The sequence below is a fragment of the Emys orbicularis genome, chromosome 11 (assembly GCF_028017835.1).
Source record: "Emys orbicularis isolate rEmyOrb1 chromosome 11, rEmyOrb1.hap1, whole genome shotgun sequence".
NCBI lineage: Eukaryota > Metazoa > Chordata > Testudines > Emydidae > Emys > Emys orbicularis.
The window spans coordinates 50,549,678-50,562,089 of NC_088693.1; the positions used below are offsets into that span (position 1 = coordinate 50,549,678).

Sequence of the window (12,412 nt, forward strand, 5' to 3'; positions counted from 1 at the left end):
TAGGAAGAAAAACATAAGCAGTTCCAAGAAACCTAGTGAGGCCAAAAAACACAATCTGAGGAATATGACAGTAATGGGGAATATGAGACAAAACTGAAGGCCTCGTTTATATTCTATAGTAGACATGTATGTAGATCCAGCATGTTTGTACTCATTCGCTTCGTAAAAATATAGATTTTCTGAGTTTCAATAAGTGTATATTTGATCAAATAATATAGAATGCTGTTATTTATTGGTTGTCTGTCTAGGGAGACAATTTACATAGAGTTCAGCAGTGAGGGCAAGATAACAACTTAGAACAGCTGATCATTCAAGAGAACATAAAGCTACTGATATAAGTGGGGAATTTCTAAGTAATTTCCAGTGTACAGAGTTAGTATATGTTTATAGCAGGTAATGTTTGAGACAGACAAAGAGTGAAGGCATAACAAGAATGTCAGTAAAAAAAACAGGTGATAAGAAAGCACTAAGTAGCTGCTGCTTGTTATTACTGTCAGCACTGCCAAAAAAGCTGGGCTCAAATTAAATTCTCTGAACTTTTGGGTATCTTTCCAAATCCAACTTTAATTTTGGTCCATATTTCACAATTATGATATTTCTACTGTCACTGTGAATCCGACCTTTTAGGAATGGTCAAAATCCAGACATGGACCCAGATCTGAATTTTGCAGCTCAGACACATCTCTGGTAAACATGCTGTGACAGTATCCTCCCGGGGTGCAGCCTGGGACTGTGGGACCGCTGTGCCCCCTGAACTCTCTCCAGTCTGGGCTGTCTCTCACAATGCCTTGCTAGTGACCAACAGCAAACCCCTCCAGGCATTGTGATCACTCAGCACAACAGCATATGAAGCCCCACACGCAGCTATATTGCATGAATGCTTCCAGAGCCACTCATGAATCACCCAGAGAAAGGCACCAGCCAAATACCCCCAGCTCCCAGCACCGTACCTGAGAAATATACCATCTTGCACTGCTCAAGATGGGCAGTGCAGTTTTATTAATTAGTTCACTACTTCAACAATGGAAAGCGGTTATACACCAGCCTTTGTCAAACCTGAGCAGATTTGCCGGGCACTTCATACAAATTCACTGGTAAAGATAAACAGTTAAACAAATGTATTGACTATAAATGATAGATTTTAAGTGATAGGCAAAAAGGCAGAGTTAGTTACCAAAAGAAATAAAATATAAGCATGCAGTCTAAACTCTCAACCCTATTAGACTGGGCAGCAGCAACTAGATTAAGCAGTTTTTCTCACCCCACTGGATATTGCAGTCCTCAATATACAGGTTTGTTCCTTAAACCTGGGCCAATCTCCTCTGTTGGAGTCTTGTCTTCTTCTCAGTGTCTTAGGTGCTTGCAGCGTAGGTTGGGGCAGGAGAAGGGCCCAGCACATGGCCACTCTCTCTGTTTCATACCCTCAGTCCATGTGCTTGGAAAACACAAGTTCAGGCATGTCTGGGAGCACTGCTGAGTCTCCAGGCAAAGTTGAGCAATTCCCCTGGTGTGGCCCCTTGCAGGTGAGTCATTGCATTGTAGCTCCCTTGCTGGACAATGGTTGTTGATGGCTGATTGATACCCCGCCCGGGTGTTGGTTACTTTCCTTGCTGTTGCCTCTGGGGAGCTAATATCTGGCTGATTCCCCAATTTACAGCATGTTTTACTGACCACCATACAACACAATTCTCATAACTTCATATGCATTAATGATACACATATATGGATAGAGAAATGACTTTCAGCAGGTCAAACCTTTGCCCTGATACCTTACAAGACATGCTTTTATATGTAAGATCACGATTATATGAAAATGAGGAATATGGGGGTTCCAGGACGCTCCCCCAAGGTATAGAATGTCACACATCCCTTCTGTTTTGCTGAAACATTTTCATCCCTCTGTGTTTTTACCATACTTCACACATAAATCAAATTAGTCTTTCCATATTCTCTAATCTCCTGAATTTGAAGTTTCTTAGAGGATGTTACATGGACGGAAACTTTCCCATTTCACAAATTATAGCAGCAGCATCTGTTATATGTTCTAAAGTCTCACTTTAGCTAACCTTGTACAGCTTGCAGAAGCTGTGGCCATTCTTCTTTCTCTTCCTAATGCAATAAGAGGCTTGCCTTTATTTTCCCAGAAATCAATCACATTTAGATAGAGATCATTATCTGCTCAAATACATGTAAATTTGCCATTGGATCTTTGGGTCTGTGCTGCTTTAAGCCCAGTGGGTGCAGTCAGACTAACAATGAAAAGCAAGTCAACCAGGTTAAAAAACAGAAAGTTCTACCATTTACCTGAGCTCAGGACTGTGCTACATCTCAGCAATGCTGGCCATTGAATGACTGAAAAACTATTGGAATCACTAGTGTGTGTCCTCGCTAGAGCTGGTCAAGTATCTAGATTCCTCAGATTTCCAAAGGAATACAGGCCTGCGTATGTCTCCAATACTGCCCTAGTTGGTTTGGTAACCTATCCTCTGCTCTCAACATTGTAGATCAGGTGTCTGTACTCATATTGGTAAATCTGGCCACTGTATGCAATACCAGTTGTCGTGAGATGATGTTGATGTGCTCTGAAAGGGCCTTTCAGTGGCTTAAGCTATGTTTACACTTAAAATGCTACAGCAGCACAGCTGCAGCACCGTAGCTGCACGATTGTAGCATTTCAGTGTAGACACTTACTACAGCGACAGGAGAACCCCTCCCATCACTGTAGTAAATCCACCTCCTGAGAGAATTCTTCCATTAATCTAGCATTAGCTTCTTTGGGACTTAGGTCAGCTGAACTGCATCTCTCAGGGGTGTCAATTTTTCATACCCTTGAGCGACACAGCTGGATCTAACTTTCTAGTGTAGACCAGCCCTGGGTTTTTACCTCTTAGAGACATCCCAGAAGGTAGTTTGGGGCAATTACTTTTTTGCATCATGGAATTCTGTAAGACGCCCTCTCTCCCTGCCTTTTGTATATATAATTGGCCCTTAAGAGGCATAATCAAGAGGCCATGAGCTACAGTGTTTTCATTATGTTTTTTGCTCTCATCTCTGTTTCTGTTTCATCTGACTGTGACAGGGCTTCTGAATGACTTATCCAATGTGTACTAGCTATTGGGGAATGGATGATGGTTAGCTGACTGAAACTGAGTCTGAACAAGATTGAAATGATGGTGGTTGGATGAAGGAAGTAACTGGAAAATATGCTGTCCTTTAACTGAGTGTGTTTATCCATCATTTGTTACTAAAGTTCACAATCTGGTGGTCCTATTTGATCCTCTTCTGCTGTTTAACAGTCATGTGGCCACCCTAGCCAAGACAGTGCTTTTTCCTCTCTCTGACTCCTAGAAATTGCAACCATTTCTTTGGATACGGACATTGCTATTGTGATTCATGCTTTCATCACTTCAAATTGTGCCACTAAAATGTGCTGTACCTGGGGCCTCTCATTAAATCAATTTGGAAATCTAAGGTGGTGCAGAATATGCAGTTTGCTTAATAAGGGGAGTTTCTTACCATGATCACAACCACAGATCCCAGCCTTCAATGTACCCATCCTTTCCCAAAGACTGGAGATGGGCATGGTTGGGTGCCCTGCAGATCAACAGGTTTGAGCTATTTCAGACCCAATGGGGAGTGATTTCCAGGGTTATTGGTAAAATTACTGGTTGCACTTAGTAATTTCTTCCTGAATTTTTAAAGTCATGGTGAACATGCTGTTTTATTGGGACAGCAGCATCTTCAGTAAAAAATCCTGCCTGTCCGCAGAAGCTAAAGTACATATATATAATGATACAAATAATATATTTCAATGTGTTGTGCTTGTACGTGGTTCCCTTTCAATGAAAAATTGTTGTGTATTACAGATATTAAATGCTATTTTATGTCCAACAAATATTATGAAAAATATAGTATTGACTGCCCATAACATATTTAATATCATTATTTTTAAAAGAATATTCTGACTTCTAAAATAATCCTGCTTTTCAAAAATAATGAAACAAAGCATAAATGCTCATCCATTTTTCTCCAGCTCTGGCATTTCAACTGACATCATTATTATTATTATGACAGCTGAAAGTGTTGGTCTTTGGGAGTGAAAGGTGAAGAGAGATATACACACTGCAATCTGGGTTTCATAATAAAGATACAGCACCTTAACCCATATAATTTCTTAAAACCTGTGCATATGAATTGTGTGCCTGAAAGCCTGCACAAAGCCTTGATTGTTCTCAGTTAACTGTGAGAGCTACAGATGAGAGAAATTATTAAATAAAAAGTAAAAGTAGCCCATGGCGTTCTAAATCATCTCTCCTCCATAGATGCACAAAAAGGGCACTCTTGTCACCCAGATCATCCCCTTTCCTTGCAAAAGGGAGTTCATCTGACTTCACAGCACTGTTACCACCCCTGCTCCTGTTACCTAGACTCTACAGAGGATAACGGGAGTTAGCAAGCTAGGGGGGTACCTGTTGTTTCCCCCTCTTCCCCCAGGAAGCTTAGACAGAAGAAATATCATAGCCAGGCCGGTTTGAACTATAGAACTTTAAAAAGCTGCGGGCCAAATTTATAAGCAGGTTTAAAAAAGAAAAACAAATTTATGTATCTAAGACCACATTCAAGAGCATGATATGCCCATGGAAACCTCCAAAGGCTAGTGCTGTGCTTGACAGATTGGATTTGCAGATTACAAAAATAAACCCAACAAAAAATATGTTTAAACACCAAACAAAGAGTTGTCAGATTAAATTCAGCCCACTTTTGAGACAAGAGAACTCTTGAAAGAAGTTGAAAAATGCCAGTCTAAATTTTTGATACACTTCTGAGGGCTCCTCTTCTTCAAAAGTAAAATGGTGGAGATTTCAAGCAATCCATGGGCTGTTTGACATTTATGTGACAGTGGATCAAATCCTATTCACGTTAATCAGTTAGTTTAATTGACGCCAATGGGATTACTCATGTGAATAAGGCAGGCAGGATGTGATTTAAGGAGGAAGGAATGTACTTTCTTTACAAATCTGCTGTAAACTTTTAAAAAATGTAAAATAGTTATAAAAATATGTTAATAATACGTAAAGCTAATAATCAATATTTGTGTGGGGAAGATGCTTTAAACTAGACAGACAAGCAGTTTTTAGTTCATGCAAATAATAGTTTTTGCATTTTAAATAAAGGGAAAAAAATGTTAGATTTTCCTTTTTTCATTGATATCAACATCTTGCTAGTTCTAGGAAAACATTGACTCTACCTACATATTTTTGCCCAAATATATCAAAATGAACAATTTGAAAACAATCTGAAAAAGGTGATAATATGTGAAATATAGTCGTCATTCCAAACTTATAGTTCATTTAAGTCAGGAAATAAGTGGATTGAAGTTTTATGCCATTCAACTACTTTTCTTTGTGCCGATGTCAGCCAGATTTTAGGTCAAGTCCTAATGTCCTTACTCCGTTTTACTCCATGCTTTCAGTGGGAGTTTGGCCATAGTAAGGAGAGCAGGATTTGATAGTAAGAATGCTTTTGATAAGGATTAACAGTCCTATCTAAACATATCTTCCAAATGGTGCATTCTTGATAAAGACTACTGTTTACAGAAACCTATTTAAGAATCATAGAAATGTAGGGCTGGAAGGGACCTTGAGAGGTCATTTAGTCCAGCCCCCTGGGCAGAGTCAGGACCAAATAAACCTTACCATCCCTGACAAGTGTTGTTTCAACCTGTTCTTAAAAATCTCCACTGGTGGAGATTCCACAACTTCCTTTGGGAAGCCTATTTCAGAGTTTAACTGACACTTGTAATTAGAAAGATTTTCCAAATATATCCCCCTTGCTGAGATTATACCCATTACTTCTTATCCTACCTTCAGTGGACATGGAGAGCAATTGATCACCATCTTCTTTATAACAGCCCTTAACATACTTGAAGACTGTTATCAGATGCCCCCTCGGTTTTCTTTTTTCAAGACTAAACATGCCCAGTCTTTTTAACCTTTGCTTATAGGCAGGGCCGGCTCCAGGCACCAGGCACCCAAGCACATGCTTGGGGCGGCACCTGGTAAGGGGCGGCGGGGGGAGCGCGGCGCGGCCTTCCGCGAGGGCGCTCCGGCGGCGCGGCGCTCGGCGGGGGGGCTGCGCTCGGCAGGGGGTTCCGGTGGCGTGGCGCTCGGCGGGGGGGGGGGCAGCGCGGGGCTCGGCGCTCGGGGGGGGGGTTCCGGCGGCGCTCGGCACGGGGGGGCGTGCTCCGGCGCGTGGCGCTCGGCGGGGGGGGCGGCGCGGGCGCGGCGCTGGAGGGGGGTTCCGGCGGCACTCAGCAGGGGGCGGGGGCGGGCTCCGGCGGCGCGGCAGTCGGCGGGGGGGGGGGCGGCGCGGGGCTCGGCGCTCTTGGGGGGGGGTCCGGCGGCGCTCGGCGCGGGGGGGGGGCCTCCGGCGCGCGGCAGGGGGGTGGCGCTCGGCTGGGGGGGAGCGGCGCGGCGCTCGGCGGGGGGGCTCGGGGGGCGGTGCTTTTTTTTGCTGCTTGGGGCAGCAAAAAAGCTAGAGCCGGCCCTGCTTATAGGTCAGGTTTTCTAACCCTGTTGCATTTTTGCTGCTTTCCTCTGAGCTCCTTCCGATTTGTCCACATCTTTCCTAAAGTGTGGTGCCCAGAATTGGACACAGCACTCTGAGTCCCCCTCAATGCTGAATGGAGCAGGACAATTACTTCCCGTGTCTTTCATAGATTCCAAAGCCAGAAAGGGCCATTAGGATAATCTAGTGAGTCTGATGATTTTTAAGTCAACTCATGTTAACACTGTAGTTCCTGGCATTATAATATTATTTTATCTTGCCTTTTTTGGAAATCCTTCTTATTCAAGAAAGCTGGTTTTTATGTATGGTATTAGTTAAGTCTCTGGCAGCTAAACCGGCAGTTTCTTTTAGTCATGAAGTTTGCTAATTACAATCATAAAGGACAAAAGGCATATTAATAAAACTCTGATACAATATGGTACATGAATTCTTTGAATGGATCAAACTTCGACTGTGTAATTTATTCGTTTCTCTTTGCCATTCATATTACAGACTCATGAACATTGAGTTATTTTTGTTTGCTTTGTAAATTTAGAATATTGGAGAAAGTTAGAAAGGACTGGAGGCCTAAACTTTGTGATGGAAAGGGTGGAGCCAGGTCACAGAAGGACAGACAAAGGAGACAGTCAGAAACAAAAACCAAAAAAAAATCAATATGTCAGGCAGGAAATAGGCTAGAAATATGTAAAAGGCCAAACATACTGCACACAACAGGTGATAAGTAACAAAACAGCAGTTTGTTTGGACTAAAAAGACAGGAATAAGTGAAAACAGCTGCTCTGTTTCTGAATACCTATAAGAGTTGGGAGATTGGAGCCCAAAAACAAAGCTTGCAAAGAGGAGGGTCCTGCACTGTCAGCAAGTTCTCCAAAATCTCCCCAAAGTGCTTTTCAAAAATGGAGGGCCTGGCTCATTCTTTCCCCATTGCAGTCTCCAGCGGTGGAATGCCACCTAGAGCAGGGATCGCACTGGCATGAGGCACCTGCAAGCACTACTCCCCGGTGCTGTGCTTGTGTGAAGTGACAAGGACAGGACACCCTGCAAATACACAGGTTTCAGTGCATCTCCTCAGGTACCATTTCTGTCATGGCCCTAGTTGGCGTTTAAAGCTGTCCTCCATGGCGGATGAATCCCTGTAGTCCCTCTGCTGGTGCACCTGCACCAATGAGCACTGGAGGGCATGCAGATTTTCCCCTTTGCAACATCAGGAATGAATCAGTTCTTCATATGTTTTAAGAGCTCAGTAAAGATTTCATACATATTTAACTGAGGGTTTTAAAAGTTAGCAGAACAAATTTAGGCCTTGATTCTGTAAGCTTTACTTATGTAAGTAGTCCTTACTCATCAGAGTGCTCCCTTTGAAGTCATGAGGAATATGTGTTGTACCAACACTGGTAATGTGTGCAAGGTCAGGGCATTAGCCTCTGTGTAAGTGGGCACAACTCCATCCATTGCATTTAGCTAAGAGGTGCCCACTTACACCAGGTTTGTATTTGGCCTCTGTCACCATGCCTCTGTGGGTCACAACAGAGAATACCAAATTCAGGACAAACTGCCGAGAAATAGGGCAGACACACCCCAAAACTGGTGGTTATTCTCCCATAAGATATACCAGACCAGCAACAGAATAAACTTCTGTTTCACCACACTGGCTAACAAGAAGTCAAAAAAGCAGTCTCCTTAGGGATTCCAACACTAGACTTAATGATGAGTGGTTATTTAAAACCAGTTTCATCAACCAAAGGGTTCTTCTGATCCCAAACAATCAGCCACATACCCAGGTCAATATATAACTCAGATCTTACCCCAAAATCACACTGCTGCCAATCCTTTAGTATCTAATATCTAAAGGTTTGTTTATAAAAAGGAAGAAAGAAAGGTGAGAGTTAAAATTGGTTAAAAGAATCAAATATATACAATAATTGCAAGGTTCTTGGATCAGGCTTGTAGCAGTGATGGAATGAACTGTTAACTGGTTAAGTCTCTGGTTGCTCCCAAATCATTGGAAGGACCTCAGTCCCTTGGTTAGAATGCTCCCGTTAGTATAAGTTCAGAGGTTTGAGCAGGAAAGAGGACAAATGGGAATGTTTTCAGGGCCTTTTATAGCTTCTGCCGTGTGGACAGAAACCCATTGTTCTAGTTTGTGGAAAATCACCGGTAACAAAACGGAGTTTGGACTCACATGGGCAAGTCAGATGTCCATGCATGCTTTGCTTAGTCATAGCAGAGGCCATTACCTACACTCTCTTTAGACCGTTTACATGAAAGTTCCTCAGGTGTGGATAGGCATCTTCCATGGTCCATTGTGAGTTAAGTGTTCTTTAATGGGCCATTCAACTTGAATAGTCCCTTCACAAAGTGCTGACTAAATACCTTGTGGGTGTTACCACAGGAGCAAACATTTGAAATACGGGTACATAGTTAATATTCATAACTTCAGATAAAAAAACATGATACAGCCATAAGATAATCATATTCAGCACACCATAACTTTTTCATAGACACCTTATATGACTCATTTTGTACAAGAGTTGTTGCAATTATATAACAGTGGTAGCAACAATGATCTACTCTACATGGTCATATTTTAATCATATTACGTCACAGCCTCTAACTGGATGTATTGTGTTTGCTTAGAACAATTCTTCTGTGTTTAAGGCTTTTGTGCTTTTATTTGGTGTTGCCAGCTTTAGTAAAATTCATTAAAAATGGGGCAAATTCACCAACATGCTCTGGCTGCTTTATGCCACCCAGGCAACGCAACACAATCGTACCCAGGCTGGTTGAACCAGGTCTACAACTGCTTAGTCTTGCTGGACCATAATAGTGATTCTGGCCTGTAATGTGATCTTGGTATGAAACTGCTGTTAGAAAAATCTTTTGCCTGGAAAATCTCAGACCACATTATAATTAAACCCCTTGAAGTTTATTTTATTTCTCTTATTATTATTTTCCAGCCATTAATAATCCCAAGTGGGATTATTAAATATTTTGACACTTTAAATTCTAGCATGTGACTTGATTTTTTTCATGAGACGAGTTTAGCTGAATCTGTGATTTGCCTTTTATCTTTGAAAGGTATCTTTTTGATATACAACACAAGCATGGTATTTATTCATGGCAACCTAATGAGAGTTACAAGTGTACATAAACAGGAGACTATATCTTTGGAGTTTGAGTTTATATCTATCCACAATAAGGATGACTTAAAAATCATCCTTGATTATTTTGTCTTAGATGCTTTATAAAAACACATACTGCTTACTTCATACTGCATCAGCAACATTTCCCAAGTACATCCTACTTTCAGGAAAAAACTGAAATGAGCATTACAGCAGGAGCTACTGTAATTAAAATTATTTTGGCCTTTTCATGGGGCCCCCACCTTTCTTCCAATGGCTCATAACTGCAATATTTTCACTTATCAGAATGAAATTTTCCAGGCTTAGTCTCTGCTCAAAAGTGATGTTTCTTTTAAAGTTCAAGCCAAAGTAGTTCAGCATTTTTTAAGGATGAGGAAAGTGGGGAAAGACTTTCTCCATCATAAAAACAAAATGCTTTGGGTCAGATTCCTGCCCTAACTTACATTGAGTAGTACCTTACTTCACACGTAGTCCCGCTAGAGTAAATGGGATTGCTGATGGTGTAAAGTACTTCTCAACGAAAAGGTGGCAGAATCTGGCCTTTAATTTGTTTTTAAACACCTCTACCATGAAAACAGAAGGAGAAAGCTGAAATTTGACGTGAAAATAGATAATAGTCTTGAGAATCATCTTTGAGTGTTCTAATAGCAATCACTTTTGATTTGACCAAATTATGTGCCTTTAAAATGAATACCTTGAACATGCACAGTGGATCTGGTATGATTTTTTGCACTTTTTAGCAATGCTTTGAGTGAAGGTAGGTTGTGTAGCACTTGCACAGTTGATTTAGCTGCCTAGTGTTTGTTAAAGGTAACAGAACCAGGTGAAAGAGAATGTTAGAGTTCCATGGTTCCGCACTGAGAAGTGAGGAAACAATAAAGTTAAGGTTGCTTTTGTAACTTGAATGCTGACTGCTTGTGTGTATGCATTTTGCTACAACCTAGTGGTATGATCATATGCTGTTTCTCAAAAACAATGTGATAACGATATAGTTGTTGCTACAAACTCAGATCCACGGGTGTAACATCTTGAATATTTTATTCATTCTCGTACACTGACACTGTTTTAATTGTTATAACAGTCCAGAATATATTAGCTTAGACTTTTTATATGTTAAGGTTTCCTCTGTATAAGCTATGTAATATAAGAATGTAGGGCCAAATTGTGCCTGGATTTTATATGCGTGAACAGCGAAGGAGGTGGCATAAGAAGCCTTCTTTACCATTGTGTGATCCGTATGTGATCTAGGACGATTTGCAGCCTCTCTCTTAAATGGAGAAAAGGGGCTGTTATATCCCTATTTCTTTTGAGTTGGGGAGGTCTCCACCTCCCCATACATCTCCAGCCTGTAGTGTTGGTGAACCATGTGGAGGTAGGTAGTTCCCTTGAGTAAGTTCCTTGAGACAGAATGTTTTCCAGTGCTTCACCAGTGTCCTGAAATGATCAGGGTATTTTTGTTTTTGTTTTGTTTTGTTTTGTTTTGTTTTCCAACAAGGAGGTTGACATTTCTTAGATTCAATTCAAGATATGAGGCAGATAACTTAGTTCCACACTCCTGGAAGTTGCAGTAACTGAAAGTGGTAATCTCCCAGCAATATCCCTATTAAAAATTGTAATAAGGAGTTTAATATATTGTGGGATTTACCATCCCTGGAGAAATATAGCAGTATTAGTAAGGATTCACATGGTGAATTTTTGAAAAATTGTATCAGGTTAGTAAACACATGCAAAATACCAAAAATGCCATTATATGCCATTAAATCTTCAGAAGTTTTTCACATTAGTATAGCTACAAACCATTCTTTCATTCTTTTACCACTTGATATTATTCATTTTGTCTTTTAGGTGCATATTGTGTTTTGCACTCTGTTTCATGTAGTATTTTCAGACATTTGTGTATTTGTGCTACATTTTTTTCTTCTGCACCTATCCTGATTAAAAGGAACTTATTAAAACTCAGCCTTGGAATATGACCAATTTTTTTAAATGTGCAAGATACACTATGTGATATTCATTTTAAATTCAATTTGCATTTTTGCACAAAGCCAAAAGACTCTGACTTTCTGGCACTGAAATCTTGCATCCTTGAGACCTGTTCCTGCAGAATTGCTTAACTTGACTCACATGAATGGTGCCACTGGAGCCTACGAGGACTACTTATATGCCTAAAGAAGAGCGTGCATTCAGGAGTTTGCAGGATTGGGGTTTATATCTGTGGAAAAAGACTACCTTTTTATTAACTATGTCTGATTTTTTTTTTTTTTTACAGGAGGGGTTCAAAATGGGACTAACTCTTGAAGGCACAGTATTTTGTCTGGACCCGCTAGACAGCAGATGCTGATGTCAAGACCAGAAATTTGAAATTCTTATATGATCCTTTATTTTTAATTCAGAACAAGTATTATAGATGTTATTCATGTGCCAAAAATTATATTTTTAAACATGTTAACTCTTGTGAAGTTTGCTTCTGTAAAACTCCAACTTAGGTTCCCTGTACAAATGTAAAAAGTCACACTTGTATATGAAATATGAATTAAATTACACTGTTGTATTTCTCGCTCTCATACTTGGACAGACATTTGCAATACCTGAGGAGTATTCACTTTAAGCTGGGAAAGTTCTTTAATGAACTCATAGATACCTCTTTCTGTTAGAAGACAATATAATTTTTGCATAATATTTGAGTGGTGACCTTTTAAAAT

At 40.7% G+C, this 12,412-nt stretch overlaps 1 protein-coding gene across 1 annotated transcript in view; it reads left to right on the top strand.

Annotated features, from left to right (window-relative positions):
• The window catches only part of GULP1 (GULP PTB domain containing engulfment adaptor 1), a 132,877-nt gene extending 120,826 nt beyond the window's left edge, over positions 1-12,051 (top strand). The window contains exon 12 of the mRNA XM_065413677.1: positions 11,980-12,051. Within this exon, the coding sequence (XP_065269749.1) occupies positions 11,980-12,051 (72 nt within the window). The remainder of the gene's footprint in view (positions 1-11,979) is intronic.
• The last annotated feature ends 361 nt before the right edge of the window (positions 12,052-12,412 follow it).